The 22,586-nt window shown below is 40.7% G+C and overlaps 2 protein-coding genes across 2 annotated transcripts; one reads left to right on the top strand and one right to left on the bottom strand.

Annotated features, from left to right (window-relative positions):
* Window positions 1–1,092: 1,092 nt before the first annotated feature.
* Window positions 1,093–4,629, top strand: LOC311488880 (uncharacterized protein; the record flags this gene model as incomplete). Its single annotated transcript, XM_084545742.1, has 4 exons — window positions 1,093–1,108; window positions 2,032–2,099; window positions 3,629–3,959; window positions 4,044–4,629. 4 exons carry the CDS (start codon window positions 1,093–1,095, stop codon window positions 4,355–4,357), a joined length of 729 nt encoding a protein of 242 aa, XP_084401868.1. The 3' UTR covers window positions 4,358–4,629.
* A 7,732-nt stretch (window positions 4,630–12,361) lies between these two features.
* Window positions 12,362–16,378, bottom strand: LOC311489853 (uncharacterized protein; the record flags this gene model as incomplete). The annotated part of the gene is made up of 4 exons (XM_084547166.1): window positions 16,077–16,378; window positions 12,852–13,157; window positions 12,483–12,767; window positions 12,362–12,372 (listed from the first exon to the last, which is right to left on the bottom strand). Exons 1-4 carry the CDS (start codon window positions 16,132–16,134, stop codon window positions 12,362–12,364), a joined length of 660 nt encoding a protein of 219 aa, XP_084403292.1. The 5' UTR covers window positions 16,135–16,378.
* Between the last annotated feature and the right edge of the window lie 6,208 nt (window positions 16,379–22,586).

Below are 22,586 nucleotides of genomic sequence, written 5' to 3'. Positions count from 1 at the left end.
ATGTTAGAAAGGAGGCATCACTGTGAGAATGAAGGTGGTTTTATTTTAAGTGAATTTATTTAAATAGACACTTCTCACTTCTCTCTGCAATCATTAACTCAGCTTCCTGTTCCTGTTCTGAGAAAATAAAATGCACCAACTATAAATCTTCAGTACTCAGTCTTACAAGTCAGTGTCACAATATATGTATATAAAAATAATCAAAATGTCTACACACACCTTTAATTAAACATATTTCACATTACAGGTATATTAAAGATTGATTGATTATAACAAAGTGAAGTCTTCTGAACACATGTATGACCATGAAGAAATATCTGAGGCTGCTTGAGGTCATTTTGAGACATGGACAGATGGAGCAAAGAATCAAACAAGAGAGAAAAATGACAAAGTGGAAGAAAGTCTCCTTTTTTCAGAGGAGACTGTGCAGAGGTGAAAAGAAATGTACAGAGTTCTCTGTCATGGGGCAAAATGTGACAAGAGTTATTAATATACTGTAGAAAGAGGTTTGCCTCTTTGATTTCAAGTAAAGCTTTGAACACATTGAATAGTTGTCAGCAGGAACAAGACAAAACGTTACGTCCCCTTGCAGCCCCTCTGCTGTCCTTGCAGTGGTAGTGCAAGTGTCTTTAGGTGGTGCATGAGCTTGATTTCCTCAAACAGCCACATATGAAAAGGTGTCACATGGTTAAATATGAAGGATGGAGAGCAAACATGTAGGATAAAGTATTGACATTAAAAACTATGCTGTATATTGAGTTAGAATTTTATTTTTCATTATCATGTATCTACTGTTTTACAGGGTCCAGTGCTGTGACTCCTGTGTTTGTGAAGAGAGGAGATGATGTACTTCTGGAAGTCATGGATAATGCTCCAAAGGAATTTGACTTTCTTGTCTGGATATATAATACAAGCAATGTTTTAGTAGGATATTCACCTGGTGGAAGACCAAGAGTCTCTGAAGGTTACAGTGGAAGGGTTGAGTTCTCTGTGGAAAATTATTCAGTCAAACTGAAGAATCTACAAGATGCAGACAGTGGAGTTTATACAGCACGAGTGACAGGGGACCAACAGCAAACAATAGCTGAATACATGGTCACAGTTCAAGGTAGGTTTCTTAACATTTCAGACACTGACTGAGAACATCTGCTGTCATGTTTCTAAACCTCTTCCACCTACTTTCCTCCATCAGATCCAGTGTCTTCAGTTGATCTGAATCCAGACTCTGTGTCCATCAGCTCAGACTCCTGTAACCTCACTGTGACCTGCAGCACAGAGGACTCAGACATCAGCAGCACTTTCAGATGTGTCAACAAAACCTGCTCTCAGGAGAGAGGAGAGCAATCAAAGGTCACCAACTCTGGAGCTTCCCTCCATGTCCACCTGTCAAATGAAACAATCATTTGTCACCATAGCAACCAAATTAGCTCCACGAAGAATACCACAAAGATTCAAGATTTCTGCGCCCTACGTGCTGGTGAGACTGACAGACTGAATAAATTAATTAAATAATGAGTTTTACAGTATCGTTTGGAAGGTTAGTAGTTTTACATTTTCAGTTTGGCTACTCTGATTAGGGTTTAATTGAGCAACTGAGTAACAAAAAAAGACATTTGTTCCTTAATTTTGCCTACTTTCCTCCATCAAATCCAGTGTCTCCAGTTGATCTGAAGACAAACTCTGTGTCCATCAGCTCAGACTCCTGTAACCTCACTGTGACCTGCAGCACAGAGGACTCAGACATCAGCAGCACTTTCAGATGTGACACCAAAACCTGCTCTCAGGAGGGAGGAGAGCAATCAAAGGTCACCAACTCTGGAGCTTCCCTCCTTGTCTACCTGTCGAATGAAACAGTCATCTGTAACCATAGCAACCAAATTAGCTTCAAGAAGAATACAACCCAGATTCAGGATTTCTGTTCCCTACGTGCTGGTAAGACTGACCGACAAAGCATTTTGCTAATAATAACATAAAGTTTAATGTAGCTGAACCTGTTCTGGTTTTGCTCTGACACTTTTATCATGTTTGCAGGTCTCTCTGATGGTGTCTCCATCTGTCTGGTGAAGACAGTCGTGTTCTCTGTTGGTCTGATCATCATGGTGTCTGTCGTCATCAGTGTCCACCTCATGGAGAAGATCAGGAAACAAGAATAAACAGTTCTCCACTAATCAAATGTACATAGAGCTCAATCTCATATCTAGAAAAACTTCAGTGTGAACTGCTGATGTTTTGTTTTTTTTCCAATTATACGTCTCGACTGTTTTTATTTTTTAAATATTTTTCCTATTGTTTTTTTGCTATAATGTGGAAATAGGAAATGTAGCTGCACTTCAACAACAGCAGGAGTTTAGCACGAGTGACAGGGGACCAACAGCAAACAATAGCTGAATACATGGTCACAGTTCAAGGTAGGTTTCTTAACATTTCAGACACTGACTGAGAACATCTGCTGTCATGTTTCTAAACCTCTTCCACCTACTTTCCTCCATCAGATCCAGTGTCTTCAGTTGATCTGAATCCAGACTCTGTGTCCATCAGCAAATAGGAAATGTAGCTGTACTTCAGCAACAGCAGGAGTTTAGGAGGCCCCCAGACCTGCAACATGGTGTTAATAATCTGTGATTTAGTATGTGTTTTCAAAAACGGATTTGCAAATGTTTCATGATGAATTGAACTTTAGGAACAACTAAAAAAAAACGAAAAAAAAAAACATGAAGAACAGCACAAGGTGTTTACCTGACCTCCAGATTCACTCGATCCCAAACTGATCAAGTATCTGTGGGATGATCTACAGAGGCCCCTCCCCTCAAAGACCCATGTCCATTCTCTGATGAGTCACAACTGTTTTGGAGGCACAAGGGAGACCTACACAATATTAGGAAGGTGTATTTTCTCTAAGACAGGCATGTGAAGGACAAAAAAACAAAGAAACTTTCCAGTACTCTAATTCTTCATGTAAACAGCAACACAGGGCTCACATGTGTTAACTTCTGCTTGACAACAATGTGAAACTTTTATCTCAACCGGAAACGGACAGGTGTGACACGGCTGTAATCTGTGGTGCAGTTGTTAACGCAGAACACTTCACACTGTTGCATCTTGCAAAGCAAGCGGCTCAACAATGTCTCTCTTTGTGATACTGGGACTGATGCTCTGCATTGAGGCACCAGGTAGGACAAGAACATGTTCTGATTAAATGTTAATAACAGATACCAGCTTCTTTATTGAGATTAATGAATAGAGCAGTGGGGACATAAGAGGCTTGAGCAAAGTAATGTAACAACAATAAATCTTAATGCCTCTTTATTGAGCAAACTATTGGAAGATTAGAGGTTTATTTTTAGCTTCCTGATGTACAATGTGTTCCTGTATTTAAACCTCATTGACTCATCCGAGCTCAAGCAAATCAAAAGATCCAAGGAAAAGATTTACCTTCAAACTTGAGTTATTTTAATTATGTAGTTGTATTATACTAATTGGAATGTAATGTTCCAGTAGCTTATTTATGAGCAACTAGTCCGAGAGTGCTCGTTCTTGTGCTACAGGGGGAAGAAAATAAAGCAACGTCTACACTGTCCTATCGTGTTTTTGTATGTTTTATTTTAATGTGTTATTTATTGTTATTTAGTTTTTTTCCTGTCTTACAGGCTCCAGTGCAGTGACTCATGTGTTTGTGCAGAAGGGAAGCGATGTACTACTAGAAGTCAAGGAAGCTGATGTTCTTGAGAAAGCTTTAATTCTCTTATGGAGATTCAATCAAGGGGACATTTTAGTACGATTTTTTCCAGAAACTAAACCAACGGTCTCTATTCTTTACGCCGGAAGGCTTGAGTTCTCCATGAAAAAATATTCTGTGGCACTGAACAATCTACAAGAGACAGACAGTGGAGTTTATACGGGACATGTAACAGATGGTCTAGTTGAACGAACAATAGCTGAATACATGGTCACAGTTCAAGGTAGGTTTCTCAACATTTCAGACACTGACAGAGAACATCTGCTGTCATGTTTCTAAACCTCCTCCACCTACTTTCCTCCATCAGGTCCAGTGTCTCCAGTTGATCTGAATCCAGACTCTGTGTCCATCAGCTCAGACTCCTGTAAGTTCACTGTGACCTGCAGCACAGAGGACTCAGACATCAGCAGCACTTTCAGATGTGACACTAAAACCTGTTCTCAGGAGGGAGGAGAGCAATCAAAGGTCACCAACTCTGGAGCTTCCCTCCGTGTCCACCTGTTGAATGAAACAATCATCTGTAACCATAGCAACCAAGTCAGCTGGACTCAGAATAAGACAAAGATTCAGGATTTCTGTACCGTACACACCGGTAAGGCTGAAAAACACAACATTTGCTGACAATACTACACAGGCTGGAATTGATGTTTGACATGTTGTTGGTATTATTGAATCCAGAACATACAGAACAACCCTGTTTTTCTACTGCAGGTATCTCCATCTGTCTGGTGAAGACAATTGTCCTTTCCGTCAGTCTGATGATCATGGTGTCTGCCGTCATCAGTGTCCACCTCATGGAGAAGGTCAGGAAGCAGAAATAGTTCACCAAATGCAACACATTGCATGTTAGAGCAGACCACTAACATAATCACATTGACCATCTTGGGACAATACAATGTTCTGCTGGGAAGCTTTTGGACCTGGCATTCATTGGTGTGGATGTTACTTAGACATGTAGCACCCACCTAGACCAGACCAGGCACCCCCACCCCATAGCAATGACACTCCTTGATGGCAGCAGCCATCCCCAGCAGGATGCAGCCTGACACAGACACACACACACAAAAACGCTTTAGGAACAACTAAAAAATAACATGAAGAACAGCACAAGATGTTGACCTGGCCTCCAAATTCACTAGATGCCAAACTGATCTGGGATGATCTACAGAGGCCCCTCCCCTCAACCCATAGGACCCAAAGACCTCCACTAACAACATTGTGTTGCCAGACACCACAGAACACCCTCAGAAGGCCCATGTCCATTCTCTGATGAGTCATGTCTGCTTTGGAGGCACAAGGGAGACCTACACAATATTAGGAATGCTAATGTTGTGCCTGATCAGTGTAAATCACTCTCTGATTAATAAAATGGTGCAGTGTGTTTCCACTTGCAGCATAACTGAGTAGTGTTCATTTCTAATTTGAATGGGTGTGTTACTTTTGTGTAATGTGAAACTCTAACTTCAACCGTAAGCTGTGACCTGTTGTAACTTGTGGTTCACACCATTGCAGTATGCAGTCAACAAGGCAAGAGGCTTTGTCCCACGGAACTGATGCTCTGCATTGAGAAGTGTCTAATTAAATGTTACTAAAGTGGTGTTAGTCAAGCAAATATTCAAGTTTCTCTATTTTATAAATAAAATAAATAACTGTTAACAAAAGTACTTAATGTCAGCCAGAAGGAGTTTTGTTCAGTAAGCTGACTCAAACTGAAACTTCACACTTCTTACTGCTTACTCTAACTCAACTTCCTGATCTTGAAAGTTTTCCAGTTCTCAAAAAACTGTATGTGCAATAGGGGTTGTACCGTCTAGTCAACTTTACTGCTGTGCCATGATGCTTTAAGCAGGAATTTATTTTCATTTTATTTTCGCAGCTACTCTGAAGTACTATATAACCAGGGTTGGGTAGTAACTGATTACATGTAATCTAGATTACGTAATCAGATTACAAAAATCAAGTAACTGTAATCAGCCCAGACTACAATACAAAAATGCGTAATTAGATTACAGTTACATTGTTGGGGATTACCTGATTACATTTTATCATGCAAACAATGCAACTTTTTTATGATAGCCTAGCCAGTGTTTTCATTTGACAAGCAGCCCATTTGTTTGTTCACTAGATGTCATTATCATCCATTTGCCTGTGTAGTTTCTTGACAAGAAAAAGGTTCAAATCAAAACCCAAGATGGAGGAACCGTCAACGTCAACCAACCCAGATAGCAAAAAAACAGATTGGCAGATAGCAGACCGCTGGTGGCATGCCACTTGTGGTCCACCATCTCTTGAAATTTAACTTATCATGAATATTAAGAAAATACATGAAATGTTATTAAAGTGATGGATGAAGTATAACTGAATAAATGAAAAAGGTTTTAGACCAATAGTGACAAAATATTGGGGCATTTGACGACAACGCGCTCGCGGACCGCCAGTGAACCGATGAGCAAAACTCCAGCGGACTGCCAGGTCTATCCCCAGTGGGCTGACGGTGGTCCGCCAGCCTCTTGCTATCTGGGACTAGACCTGTTCCAGTCGGCAAAAATACGTTCAGTACTTGGCAACATCGCCACAACTTTGAATTAAAGACAGAGGAAAATAAGATTGTGTATGTCTTGTACAAGTTGTGTAAAAAGTAATCCTAAAGTAATCAGATTACGTTACATGTTTTGGGTAATCCAATAGATTACGTTACTGATTACAAAATTTGCCATGTAATCTGTAATCAGTAATCGATTACATTTCAAAGTAATCTGACCCAACCCTGTATATAACATAGGCTAAACTCGTCTGCAACGCACAGTATTGATAAGCTCATGTATTTATGTTCAGTTCTGTCGACATTGTTGCTGTGCTTGTTTTTAGAATATTACATTTCATTGTTGCTAAGCATTACTTTCTACTGTGTTTTTACACTGCCTGGCTAAAAAAAGAAGTTGCCACCTACATTTAACTAAGCAAACAGGTACGAGCCTCCTAATTTTTGACAATCCAAAAACATTTGAGAAGATTTTAGAAACTACTAAAATTGGGTTAAGAACTGTCCAACGCATTATTAAAAACTGGAAGAATAGTGGAGAACCATTGTCTTCAAGGAAGAAATGTGGTCAGAAAAAAAATCCCGAGTGATTGTGATCTGTGATCACTTAAACGTTTGGTGAAATCAAATCGAAGAAAAAAAACAGTAGAACTCAGGGCAATGTTTAATAGAGAAAGTAAGAGCATACGTACAACGAGAAGGGAACTCAAGGGATTGGGACTGAACAGCTGTGTAGCCTTAAAGGGGAACTACTGTTTTTCACAACCGTTTACTCACCCATATAACTTTTCTGTAATTCATATTCCTTTAGGAGATAATTAGATCAGCATATATCCATACTGTGGGAGTGACTGGAGCACCGAAATGCAGCCTCTAAATATCACATTATTTGCTGTAAAATTAATTAATTTCACCAATATTTTGTTATCGTACGCTAGTGCTATTCCCACAGAGCAGCAGAGGATAATTCAAACATTGTGAAATATAGGCCAACCAAATGCTGCTGGCTCGTATGGCCTGCTCAGCAGCTAACCAAACAAAGACATCAGATACCTGGCCTTGTCTGGGGCTGCCCTTCATCTGCATGCCATGCGGGCTAGAATTGCGAAAACATTGGATCATTCTTATAATTGACATTTCTCTGGGCCAATCGGAATCTTAGCACTTGCTTCGACGGACGCGCCGGCGCGTCCAAATCACATGACCAGTTTAAGACGACGTAGCAGCAAGACGAAGTCTCACTGAGACTCCGTTTCAATTTGTGCAGAAAGTGCTAACTTCAAACTATATACCAGTTTTTACATTGTGTTGATAGGCCAAGTAAAAGTGGACTTATGAAAACTAATATACGGCATGCTTTTTCCTGAATATTGTCATCATATTTCTTGCGCGTTTAGTGCAGTAAGTTACGGCGAAAAGGAAAACGCTAGCAAGCGGAGATCGCTAGCCGGCTTCAGGTGATCGAGAAAAAAAAAAAAACAAGACACCCTCTTTCCTATTGATGGAAAAATGCATCACATCAGCCAATCAGATAATTATATGGTAATGGTTGCTAAGGAAGAGGGAAAATTGGTGGGAGTGACGCTATATACAATCTATGGAGTGGCGACGGTTGAAGAGAGAGAGAAAAACGAGTTTTGAGATTTGAGACATTTGTGACCTTACTTATTTACTTACCTTACTTATTAGACATTACTTATTGTGACGCCTGATAGTTTTGCAGATGGTTCTAAATAGTTGTGCAAAAAACGCCTGATGCATTTCCTGTATTTCAATGTAAATAGCTGTAAATAACTTTGTTTGCTAAATTTTTATATAAGCTTTTGAAATTTACAGTTTAGATTTGCATTCTAAGTTATAAAAATGGTTCGTTAAATATGTTTGTGGTTTTCACAGTGAAAAATCTAGGTTTTTCCTACTCGGATTTTATATTTTTAGTGTGGTTTTAGGTCCACTGTGTTAATACAGTATGCCAGAATGAAAAAATAACTGTGTAATCACACATGCGAGGTTGTGCTGAAAAGAATGACACCCAACAAGGCAAGGTAAACTGTTTTTAAGATGAAATACAAAGGTATTTTTAGCTGTCCCATGTTATGCCTGTGAAAAACTTAACATAAAAAAAAAAATACGTGAAATGCAGTAGATCAGGGGTGCTCATTATGTCGATCGGTACATTGTGAAGGTAGTGCAGGTAGATTAAGTGCCATTGAATTTTTTTATTTTAGATGTTAGTCTAAAACATTCATCCGTTGCAACTCCAAAACAAACAGCAAGGCAAACGTTCATCTTTATTTATTTTTACTTTATATTTCGTCACCCTGTTAAAATAATTGCCTAACTAATTTTTTCAAGTTTTTCAGGAAACACAAAAATGCAAATCCGCTTAAGGCACACACTTTGCATAGGCCACTATCTTAAAGGGGTAAAATTACATGATCTGATCAACTGAGGATGTAGGAAATTTTACCATAGGTGGCCGGCGTCATGAGGAAATAATTTATGCAAAAAAAACCAATTTTGACAAAAAATGACTTAGGCGATTATTTTAACAGTGTGACGACTTGCAACATGTCCTCAGTTCAGCAGCACACATCCACAGCCACACACAACTCAACTTCAACAACAACTCAAGACCATACTCATATCGTCTTTCTTAAAGAGACGGCGCTATTTTCCTAAAGGTGCACTGCAGCAAAATTTCTTGATAAATATAAAAACAAAGATGGATAGAGCTTTTAACACTGTAGCAATAAGTAATACGACTTAGGATATATATATATCCTATAAAGTGTGGGCACACCTGCAGTAGGTGATAAGAATACAGGAACACATACATTGCTTCCGATTATAATAACAGTGCAAGGCCTCCTAACCCACATCCACATGTAGGAGCATCACTTTGTTCATTGCTATCAGGACAACCACATTGCTTGATAAGGACCATGGATTTGATTAAAAAAACTTGAATATCTGGTGCAGCAGTCTTTTAATAGATTTCCACGCAACAACACGTCACCATCTCCTAACAAATATCACAGAAATCCTTCCTCTACGTTCCACACATTTCATAATTTAGTCTTAGTGGATCCTTTGGGTCCAGTATGAGCCCCAACGAAGCTGTAGGTGGAGATTGAAGAAAATCCTGAATCATCATCTGCTGAACGTTGATTCACATAAACCTTGAAGAAAAAAAAAAGACTGTTGACACGTTTAGCAAGGGTTCAATCATCTGTATCCTTCAGAAACTAAACTTTTCTATGAGCATGACAACAAAAGATAATGAGTGCAGATTTGACCTGAGTCTTATGCTCACATTATTCTTAGTTTTGATACCAATGAGCAGTAATTTATTTCTGCTTTTCATTATCTGAGAATATACAGCAGTACAAACTTCTTCACTAGTATGAAACCAGTAGTTTAGGTTACATAGTGTGAGCTAAAAAAGAGAGAAGACTGTATATAAATATGGACGACACGTCTCCACTTCATCCCGGTGGTCAAACTGAGGCTAAAATCCTGAGGTCTGAGTCTGAGTAGTACTGTCCAAGAGTGGAGCCACATTATCAATGACCCACCCACACCTCCTCTGGACACAGTGGTGGATGTTTTGTTTGGTTAATACTACGCTCTGCTCTACCTCCACCAGTTACAAAGAAATATTGGATTATACACTGTACTTATTATTTTCCCACCCTCACGATCCTACAGGACCATTTAATGAAGGTCGATGACTACAAGATAGCAACTGGTAGTCATCATGATGCCAAATCCTGTTTAAATAGTGTCAAATAATTAACTAAAATAAAACTTATCAGAAAAATGGACTGTGACAAGGTGGGTGAGAACCACACCATTTGTCTCATTTACCATTTCTGCATAATCATGTTTATTTAATATTTGTTTGTCAAATTCCACCTTTGCTGTAATATGCCTACACTTACTATCCCGGGTTTGTTTGTGTTTGCATTGTATTTGGTTACAAATCATACTCCAACATTTCCATAGAAAATCAGACTCAAACAAATGTTAAGTTAAAACTAGTTTATTTCAAATGTGCATTATTTAAGTTAATTATGGATTTACTTACCATACCCACCATGTGTTCCAGAAACAAAAGGAGGGAAATTTGGATTTCTTCCTGCTTTTAAGATCTCTGTGACCTCATCACCAAGGATCACAGACAGGTCCATCAATGGGGGTATTTTGCAATGAGGTTATAGTTTATTTGTTTGTTTAAGATTAGGTAGAGAGGATAAAGAGCAATGGAAGGTAAAGGCCAATAGAAAGATGCTGGTCTGTTTGAGTAAAAAAGTGTATTTACAACTTGTCACTTACCTTTTCCAGAATGGAAAAGGTGAACATACCTGTTTAATGGTATGCACCAACATGATGTCGGTGAAGTGCTAATGAGTAGCACTATAAAAGGAGTTGCTTGTCAGCCCTCAGGAAGAGAATAACCATGTCTGTGTAGCTGGGTGCACGTTACATTACGTTAAGTTAATCTAAGTTGCTATATGTTTAGTTTTATTCAGTTTAGCTTTGTTAACCGTTTAATTTTTGTAAATTTTGTAGATATTCCTTTTTTTCCATTATATGTATGTTTTGGTGACACCTGGGCTCGGAGAAATAAACACTTTTTTTGGACTGGAACAATGTTTGAGTCTGTCTCCTACCAATTCCTACCGCTCTGGCCAGGCTTCCCCACATGGACACTTGAACATTCATCAACATTATATTAACTACCTAAAACGACAGAAACAATTCTTGAAAAACATTAATTTGAAGGGTACTGCTAAGTGTTTTAGTTTGTCCCAAGTCTCATCCACTAACATAGAGGAGGTGGAGCTTATGTCCTATACTGCAGCCAGCCACCAGGGGGAGCTCTACTTGCTTTGGCTTCACTTTAGAGGAGCTGTCCTGTCATCCATCTTTAATATACAGTCTTTAACAATAAACAGACCACCTCATCAGAAAAACAGGAATTCATCAGTGTCTTGTGTACAGAGGATTATCCAACAGATGCTCAAAGCTCAACTGTAAAAATTGCCCAACAAAACCTGACACTTACCTCCAGAGTGGCATACAATGTATTTTCCATGTTCTTTCTGTCATCTGCAGGTCACAGATAAAGAAATGAATGGTGATTAGGTTTAAATGTATTTTTTCTGTTCAGACTGCTGCCATTTCTGTTAGTTTACTGCATTTTTTTTTTCAAACACATTTCTTAAGCTGTTTCTACATTGAGTCCAAATTTCTTGCATGTAGAAACAATTCTAATCTCACACAGACACACACTATAAAGTCTCCATATGTGATGTTTTATAATGTAGGTGATCACAAGTGAAGGATCAAGAGAATGAATGAGCTTAAAGCAGCACATAGACAAGGGACTCTAAAACACAGGTGCTTGTCTGAACATTTGCTGTTTCTAAAGAACAGCTGTAAACTATCATGAATACTATATACAGAAGGGTTCAGCATTATTAATGAGTAAGGCAGGAGATAAAACAGACTCATCTTTCTAGTTTGTAATTCAAGATATAATAAACATTTGGACTTACTTTTTCCTCTCTTACAACGATAATGCCATGCAGCAACTATAAGGCAAACACCAGCAACTATCACAGCACAGACAATGGCAATAATATGGTGGTGGTTGGTTTCAGAGTCTGTACACAAAAACAAAAAACAGATTAGAAAATGATGCCTGGTTTCAGTCACTCAACATTGTTTAGCATGTACTAGTGTAGCATCGTGTCTTGGAGGATTAAACCTTTAACCAACTATGTCCTAGAAATTAGATTTAAACAGTAAACTGTTTTCTCAGTTACTCTGTGAAACATAAATCTTTTGTCCAGAGGTGAACAGTTTAAGTCTGAACTCACTACAAGTGGGTATTATATTATAAGACTGAATATTTTTGCAGAAAACCCAAACAAAACACAGTGACAGTGGACAATTTACTGATAGGTTCTGTGTCTAAATGTCTGGACAGAAAACTTTATTTAAATGAGTTTAATGTAAATTTACATTTTTAAGAGACAAAATTGGAGAACACGTCTTTTTTGCATCTCAGCTGCTCAATTAAACCCTAATGAGAACAGCCAAACTTGAAATGTAAAACTACTAACCTTCCAAAAAAGAAAAATACTGTAAAACCAGTTATTAAATGAATTAATTTATTCAGTCCGTGAGTCTTACCAGCATGTAGGAAACATAAATCCTGAATCTTTGTCATTTTCTCCGCCCAGCTGACTTGGTTGCTATGGTTACAGATGACTGTTTCATTCAACAGGTGGACACGGAGGGAAGCTCCAGAGTTGGTGACCTTTGATTGCTCTCCTCCCTCCTGAGAGCAGGTTTTGGTGTCACATCTGAAAGTGCTGCTGATGTCTGAGTCCTCTGTGCTGCAGGTCACAGTGAGCTTACAGGAGTCTGAGCTGATGGGCACAGAGTCTGGATTCAGATCAACTGGAGACACTGGACCTGATGGAGGAAAGTAGGTGGAGGAGGTTTAGAAACATGACAGCAGATGTTCTCTGTCAGTGTCTGAAATGTTAAGAAACCTACCTTGAACTGTGACCATGTATTCAGCTATTGTTTGGTCTTTAGCCCCTGTCATTCGTGCTGTATAAACTCCACTGTCTGCATCTTGTAGATTCTTCCATTTCATTGAGTAATTTTCCACAGAGAACTCAACCCTTCCAGTGTAACCTTCATAGACTCTTGGTCCTCCACCAGGTGAATATGCTACTAAAACATTGCTTGTATTAAATTTCCAGAAAAGAAGTAGAAATTCCTTTGGATCATTATCCATGACTTCCAGAAGTACATCATCTCCTCTCTTCACAAACACAGGAGTCACAGCACTGGACCCTGTAAAACAGTAGATACATAATGATGAAATTAAAGATCAATCACAAATACTGTATTCCTCTACCTAAAATCCAACAGAATTCTGATCAGTTAAAAATGATTATGTACATTTAGGTCATCTGGATTTAGTAAGGATTCTCATTTTTAGCTGAAAATGTCTTTACTTGCTTTGACTCAATATGTATTTGTGACAAGTGACAGTGAAATGTGTCAGAAAGAGTTGCAGGGAATGCAGGACTTCAGAGGCAGGAGTAGGCGAAAAAAAGGTTTTAATTAACAAAAAAAAGAAACAAACTTACAAAAACCAGGGGGGTTCTGACAGGGCAGGAAATCCAAAAAACACAACATGGCATGAATCATGAAAATCTATGACATGAACTTGGCTTGAAACACTTAACAAGGAACGTGGACATGGCGGACAAACAGTATGACGCGACAGAGACAAAGGGGAAGGCAGGGCTATATACACATGAGGAAAAGGGGTGACGAGACACAGGTGAAGCAAATGAAGAATTAACGCAAGGTGAAACCAATGATCTAATCAAAAGAAAACATAGGGTAACAAAACAGGAAGTTTAGAACTTAACAAAATAAAACAGGAAGCAGAAAACCTAAACACTAAACCATGACTATGAAAAAACCAAGACTTAACAAAATACAATAAACAGAAAATCCAAGAAACTAAACCCGTGATTGAGAAAAGAATTGACGAAAAGACATGACAGAAAACTAAACCATGACTGAAAACATGACAGGACTAAACGAAAAGCCATGACAGAAACTAAACCATGACAGAAGACATGAGAGAAGACATGACAGAAGGAAGAGATCAGTAAAAGTCTTTATATAATTATTTTTTTCCATCTGTCCATTCTTTCCCTTCTGACTTTCTACGGCCTTCTTCTCTGTGAATCTTTCATTCTTTCTTTCTGCAAGTCACCACGGGAAAAAAAAAAATTATGCAAATTAATGACTAAGACAAACTTAAATTTGTCTCAGTGTACTGTGTATTATTATCCCATGTCTTTATTATAATCAACATTTTCTTTATAGAGTTTTGTCAGTTTATTTTTTTTATATATTACGTATTTTTATAGAATTAAATGTGAAGGAATGCAAGCTGATAGTTAAAACTGTCCAAACATGTTGATTACAGTACAAGTGTAAGAAAAGTATTGTTTGAAGAAAATTTAATACTATTTATATCGATCAGCCACAACATTATGGTCACTGACAGGAGAAGTAAATAACATGGACCATCTTGTGACGACTCAGTGTTCTGCTGGGAAACTCTTGGACCTGGCATTCATTCCTGTGGATGTTACTTAGACATGTAGCACCCACCTAGACCAGACCAGGCACCCCCACCCCATAGCAATGACACTCCCTGATGGCAGCAGCCATCCCCAGCAGGATGCAGCCTGACACGGGCTCTCCTAGTATTTTTATAGTATGCATAAAAAGAAGCAAAACAACCAAATATGGTTCTACCCTGGTTGTCTTCATTTTTTACTTTCAGGTGAATGAAATAGATGTGGTATGATAAAACAAAAACAAAAAAACACCTGTAGAGTGAGTGAATCAAGTGTCTGCCTAAGAACACAAATAAGTGCCTCCTATCTCCTATTCACAGGTGACTGTCGTCTTCTGCCGAAGGAGATACTGTCAGTGTGGTAACGTCTTCCGTGTCTTCCTCATCAGCGTTAATATAAAGCAAGGCCATAGCAATGACACTCCTTGAAGGCAGCAGCCATCCCCTGCAGGATGCAGCCTGACACAGGCACACACACACAAAAACACTTTAGGAACAACTAAAAAAAAACAAAAAAACATGAAGAACGGCACAAGGTGAGGTCCCTCCCCTCAAAGGCCCCTCCACACACCACAGACACCCTCAGAAGGCCCATGTCCATTCTCTGATGGGTCACATCACTGTTTTGGAGGAACAAGAGAGACCTAAACAATATTAGGAAGGTGGTCATAACGTTATGCCTGATTGGTGTATGAAAGCTGTTCAGTCAGTAGTAGCAGTTCAGAGCATCAAACAGCAGCAGGAGAGCTCACAGTGGGTTTCTAGGAGCTCTCCAACTGGTGCTCCATGATGAATTATATTTTATTTTTTTTACAATCTACACATTAAACATGTTATATATACACAGCATTGTATATCATTTTGTTTATGAACTATAGTAATTCTCATATTAGTTTTGATCTCACTCAAGTTTTCTACATCACTAGCAGATGGAGTCATCTTAGCCTGTTATATTTATACAAATGCTGTACATATATAAAGAATTGTATCATCATTTCATGCTGTATTTAATCATAAAAGCAGCGCTGAACATAGTCTGTTGATTTTTTCCACTGGTATTCTGTTAAATTTTAAACTCTTATTTTTAGGAAGTTTAGTCAAGCAGAGACCGTCTGACTACAGGATGTTTTATATACGTTAAAGAAATCATGCCTGAAAGATCGGACACGTGTGACATGTTTTACTGATCCCACTAAAAAATACAATCTATATAGCTAAAACCTGCATATTATTTAAGGTGTATGATAGTACTGCCAGTAAGTCAGGAGATTAAATGACAATGGTTATAAAGTTCTAACTTTAACTTTGTCATGAAAAACTAAATTTGTTGTGGCATTTTAAGCTGTGAGCCCAGGAAATGGTTACACACTCTGTTATTTTATATTAAATTCTTAGACAAGACAAAATCACATGTCTCCTCTCTCTCAAGAAACAGTTACAGTTACAATGTACTATGGACATATAGTACTTTAATATCTGTTTCATCATTTTCACGTTTCAACATTTACTGGGCCTTCTTCCTCCTCTGCACGCTATAGTACGAAAAGCAGGTGTTAAAATTAAAAAGATACAAAACATCAACTATTAGTACAAAAATAAGATTTTACCTTGAATTTGACTTGAATACAGCACAAAAACAGCCAATAAGAAGAATATATGTGCCATTTCAACGCGATCCAGTTTAAGGAAGAGTACGAGTCAGGTCGTCAGAGTGAATGAAAAAACATTACGGTTCCTGTTCAATACATCCTACAGGCATTACAGAGCAGGGCCGTTTTAGGTTTGTGGTTAACCATGCAAGAGCATTGGGTAACTACAAAGAGCATAGGGTAAGCAAACTAGAGGTGGTTGGGGTACAATAGAGAAGGTGAACAGAAAACACCCACTCCTCTAGTTAGGTCTCTAATTTGTCGAACCATAATGGCGAGATGATCCACTATTACGCTTCACGAGAAAGGCAGGTTACAGCCATGATAAGCTCATAAGTTAAACTCATAAAAAAAATGATACGTCAAGTAAAACACAAGTCCACTTAGCTTACATACTCTAATAAAGACGCCGATATTTTAGCTGTGCAGGGTGTGCACATCAGGAAGTGTGGATGACTTCAGTCAAACTCTTTCATAGAGCAGATGTACACTGCTGAAGCAAAACAATTTCAGTTGGACTTTAATCAGTCTTATGACATTGCTCAAAAATATAAGTGAGGTTTATGTGTATTAAGTGTATGTTTAGCCACAGTCAAGACGATTCTAATTTCACTGTTGACTATACATACTGAAAAACACACTGGTACTCACACTTTTTTAAAAAGCAGAATGGAAAAGGAAATCATGACAATGATGCCAACAACGATCCCAATTGCAACTTTGGTGCCTCAATGACATCTATAAATTACCCAAACAAACATCAGATGCGTTGACGTAGTTCATGAATGCAGTTTTCATTTTACAAATAGTACTGGATAGGCAAAACAGACCGGACCAGACCAAACCCCAAATGATTTTAGACTAGAACCAGAGGGGAGAAGCTACAATGTTTAACAGAAAAAAAAATGATATCCTACCTATGCTATAATTCAATATATGCCAAGGTCTTTAAAATGAGCACAGTTTACATCTTTACATCTTTTCAATCTTACCTGTCCCACAGTAGGATTTGATCTCCTTCTTGTCCTGTTTCCAGCGAATTGTTTTGCTGTGGTTTTTTTGTGGTTTTGCTGATGTGAGATTTGAATAAACTACAGGTCACACTGAGATTACAAGGATGTGAGCTGATGGAGGTCACTACTATCTCAACTGGAGACACTGGAACTGAAAATAAAAAATAGATATGAGAGTTTTGAAACAGTGCACTATGATGTGCACTTCATGTGAAGTGCTCAACACCATGTCTCTGAACTTGGAGGGAACCACAACCTGGACCACACGAGCCCACTTCCTCAACAGTAACCCATCACTGAGAAAATAACCACTAGAGACACTCTTGAAATTACCCTCTGAACCAACCATTTCATATAAAGGCCTCAGTGTAAGATCTACAGCCTGTTCCTTTGTGCACTCCTCCCTAGAAAATGAGGATGAGGAAGGGGCTGTCGCTGGCAGTGTCCACTTGAAAGGGCATGTTTCTCTGATCCACCCGGATCATCAGACAGAGTCGTCCCTCAAAGGTTGACACCACAACATGCTGGCTAAACTTCACAGTCTCACCTCGCTTCTTTGGCCGTGCAACCAATCATACCAACAATCTTCGTAAAGATTCATGCATTTGTTTTTTTCCACATTTACATTAAGTAAATGTGTTTGTTTTTGTCAGGAAGCTGGGGGTGGGAGCAAACGGGAGCCAAAGGGACAGATTGCTAGTGCTGGGGCAGTAACACAGAATTCCTTTCCTTTGGAAAATCAGATGACGCCGGTGTTTTTCTCATGCCTAAATACAAACAAAGGCTAAAACAGGAACCCCCTGCAGTGAGAGAAGTGATGTGGTGGACAGATCAATCGGAGGCCACTCTGCAGGGTGCGCTGGACCATTTCACAGGACCTGTCATGGACTCATCACCTGAACACTATCGTGAAGAAGGCCAGACAGCGTCTCTACCTCCTCAGACACCTCAGAGACTTTAACCTCCCTCTCAAGGTGCTCAGGAACTTTTACACCTGCACCATCGAGAGCATCTTGTGTGGGAGCATCACCACCTGGATGGGAAACTGTACCAGGCAGGACTTCCCGGGCTTCCCGGGCCCCCCATATTATTTGCATATAAAAATTAATAAAAAATATTCAGAGATTTAAAAGTAATTTAGTCCTCTTTCAAACCATCGGCCTTCTCTGGCTATGATTTGGACGTTGTTATCTTCAAAGGTGTGTCCTTTGTCCTTCAGGTGTAGGTGGACCGCTAAATTGTTTCCTGATGAGCTGGCTCTCCTGTGTTGGTGCATGTGTTTATGGATGGGTTGTTTGGTTTACCCAATATTCTGATGCCCTGCTCTCAGTTACCAGCAAGCTGCAGACACAGCACCCACAGGCCCTCTTCTTCATCTCTGGAGACTTCAACCACGCTTCTCCCTCATCTGTTCTGCCCACATACACTCAGTATGTCACTTGCCCCACAAGAGACAATAAGACACTGGACTTGTTTTACACCAACATAATGAAGACCTTCAAGCAACTGGTTCTGGGACAGCTGCGAGACATGGTCGACACTCAACTGGACCCTCTCCAGTTCGCCTACCAGCCACGACTTGGAGTAGAGGATGCCATCATCTTCCTGCTCAACCGTGCATATGCTCATCTGGATAAACCAGCAAGCACTGTGAGGGTGTTGTGGAAAAACTGGTCATACACGAGAGATGTTTCCTTGTTTTAAAGGTTTTATTACAGATTGCAAACTGGAGAGACACTTTGAACTGGTTCAAGTATGAACCTCTGCATCTCTGCCTCCTTCCTGCTACATGCTACCTATATACCTCTCCCCTCGCTTGCAGACTGAGGAAGTGCACCTCCGGACCCAGAGCAGATGTTGCCGCTGGCTCAGGATGTCGCACCCACGCGTGCTCTTCTAAGAAGTCAGAGAGCATGTCTTATTCGAGGAAAGAGACATTTAACAGCACAGAATATTCTATCTTTGCATAATAGGCATAAGACAAAAATACTTTCGTTTGTTCTTAACACACACACTACAGGTTACTAAATCACAAGGGTACATCTGTAAGTTATATCATGGATACATATATTTTCCCATTACAGAGGGTCACATTCTTTGACTTTTCCAGTGCATTTAACACCATCAAGCCAACTCTTCTGGGTGACAAGCTCAAAGCTATGCAGGCTGATGCCCCCCTGGTGTCCTGGATTGTTGACTACCTCACTGGAAGACCACAGTATGTGCGGCTGCAACACAGTGTGTCTGACAGGGTGGTCAGCAGCACTGGGAATCCACAAGGGACAGTCCTCTCCCCCTTCCTCTTCACCGTCTACACCACGGACTTCAACTACCAGACAGAGTTCTGATGACTCTGTGGTAATAGGATGTATCAGTGATGGTGAGGAGGCTGAGTACAGAACTGTGGTGGGAAACTTTGTCACATGGTGCGAGGACAACTTCCTTCAGCTGAATGTGACGAAGACAAAGGAACTGGTTGTGGACATGCGGAGGAAAAAGGCTCCAGTGACCCCTGTTACCATCCGGGGGGCCCAGGTGGACATTGTGGAGTACTACAAGTATCTGGGAGTGTACATTGACAATAAACTGCACTGGTCAAAGAACACTGAGGCACTCTACAAGAAGGGACAGAGTCGATTCTACCTTTAGAGGAGACTGAGGTCCTTCAACATCTGTCGGACAATGTTGAGGATGTTTTATGAGTCTGTGGTGGCCAGTGCGCTCCTGTACACTGTTGCATGCTGGGGTAGCAGGCTGCGAGCGGCAGACGCAAATAGACTCAACTGATCCGCAAGGCCAGTGATGTTGTCGGGGTGGAGATGGACTCTTTAAACACAGTGTCAGAGAGGAGGATGCTGGCAAGAGTTAAGACCATCCTGGACAACACATCTCACCCACTCCACAACACACTGGCCAGTCTAAGGAGTACCTTAGAGTACCTTACCTTAACAGACTCATTCTACCCAAATGTACAACAGAACGCCACAGGAGATCATTCCTGCCTGTGGCCATCAAACTTTATAACTCCTCTCACTGAGTGTTGGTCACTCTAACACCTTTAACACTTCAGACGCCATTAATTTATTTGCAACCTCTACCTCTGTATATTGTGAATACTTGAGCAATATTGTTCCTTTACTTTAAATGCATCTTACTTATTTTTTTATATATTTTTGTATTACCTTTATTCAACTAGCAACTGTCACTTTATGGGAGCAACAGCAACAAAACAATTTCCTTGAAGGATTAATAAAGTATTCTAATTCTGATTCTGATTCTAAACACCAAGGAGGCATATTCTGCAATCCCCCTCCCTCCCCTAGGAAGAGCTGACCACAACATTGTGCACCTGCAGCCTGTGTATAAGCCTACTGTACACAAGCAGCCTGTGGTCCCACGCATGGTGAAAAGGTGGACTGCGGAGAGCGAGGCAGCTCTCAGGGACTGCTTCAACACCACTGTGTGAACAGAACTCTGTGATCCACATGGGGAGGACATCAATGCTATGACAGACTGCATTACAGACTATATTAACTTCTGTTTTGAGAACATGGTTCCCTCCAGGGTGGTATGGTGCTCCTCAAATAACAAGCCGTGGATTAACCGTGAGATTAAAGCTCTGCTGAAGGAAAAATAAAGAACTTTCAGATCAGGGAATGAGGTGAAGCTGAAGACTGTACAGAAGGAGCTAAGAAAGAAGATCAGGGAGGGAAAGGCCAGCTACAGGAGGAAGATGGAGGAGCAGCTGCAGTGGCAGGACATCAGAGAGGTGTGGAGAAGCCTGGAAACCATTTCAGACTATAAAACACCATATGCACAGGTTGGGGGGGGGGGGGGGGGGGTCGGATAGTGAGTCAACGATCTAAATCTACATTTCAATAGGTTTGATCAAGCACCCACTCCTCCCCCCATGCAGCTGGTCCCTCACTTGCTGTCACCTGGCTTATGCCCTCCTCACTCAGCCCCTCACACCTTTGGCTCACCAGACCACGTACTCACATCTTCACACCAAAATGGAGCCACTCCCTGTCCTTCACAGCAGACCAGGTGAGAAAAGAGCTCAGGAAGATAAAAGCGAGGAAAGCAGCTGGACTGGATGGTATCAGCTCCAGACTCCTTAAGTCCTGTGCAGATGAACTGTGTGGAGTTATGAAGCATGTCTTCAACCTGAGCCTTGAGCTGAGAGTGGTACCACAGATTTGGAAGACCTTGTGTGTGGTACCGGTGCGCAAAACATCGCACCCTAAAGACCTCAGCAGCTACAGACTGGTGGCTCTAACATCCCACCTGATGAAGACACTGGAGACTGATACTGGGACATCTCCGCTCTGAGGTGGGCCCCTCCGTGGACCCACTACAGTTTGCCTACCGTCCTAATGTTGGAGTGGAGGATGCTGTTATCTTCCTGCTACACCGAGCTCTCTCTCACCTGGAAGAGCCCAGCAGCACTGTGAGAATCACCTTTTTTGATTTCTCCAGTGTGTTCAACACCATCCAGACGGTGATTCTGAGGGACAAACTGGAGAGGATGGATGTGGACCACCAGCTGTCTACATGGATCCCGGACTACCTCACAGACTGATCACAGTTTGTGAGAAACAGGAACTCTGTGTCTGACCTGCTCACATGTAGCACGGGTGCCCCCCAGGGGACTGTCCTGGCCCCCTTTGTCCTGGCACCGACAGCTGAGTACTGCTGAAGTTCTCTGATGACTCTGCAATTGTCTGACTCATCAGAGACTATGACGATGCAGAGTACAGAGGACTGACGGGGAACTTTGTGGACTGGTGTCAGCAAAACCACCTTCTTATTAACGCGGGGAAAACCAAGGAGATGGTGGTGGATTTTCGTAGATGCCGTTCTGCCCTCCCCTCATCAGTGAACATCCAGGGAATGGACATTGAGCAAGTGGACTCTTATAAGTACCTGGGTGTTCACCTTAACACCAAGCTGGACTGGACTGGACTCACCACATGGACGCACTCTACAGGAAGGGACAGAGCTGGCTCTACCTTCTGAGGAGACTGAGGTCTTTTGGAGTGAAAGGGGCACTCCTGAAGACCTTCTATGACTCTGTAGTGGCATCAGCCATCCATGTACGGAGTGGTCTGCTGGAACAGTGGCATCACAGAGAGGGAGAGGAAGAAGCTGGATAATATCATCAGGAAGTCCAGCTCTGTCCTGGGCTGCCCCTTGGACTCAGTGAGGGAGGTGGGTGACAGGAGAGTTCTGGCTAAACTGTCCTCCATGCTGGACAATGAGTCCCACCCCCTGCATGGTGACCTGACAGGACTGAGGAGCAGCTTCATTGACAGACTGCTTCACCCTCGATGTGTGAGGGAAAGATACAGGTCTTTACTTCCTGCTGCTGTTCGGCTTCACAACGAGCACTCCTAATATGTGCAATATTATTACACCTTATGGTGTAATAACACCAGTCTGTGCAATATATATT

This window comes from Chelon labrosus (assembly GCF_963514085.1).
Source record: "Chelon labrosus genome assembly, chromosome: 6".
Classification (NCBI taxonomy): Eukaryota; Metazoa; Chordata; class Actinopteri; order Mugiliformes; family Mugilidae; genus Chelon; species Chelon labrosus.
Note: the sequence above shows the minus strand (reverse complement) of the source record. Positions and strands in the feature narration are given on the sequence as shown.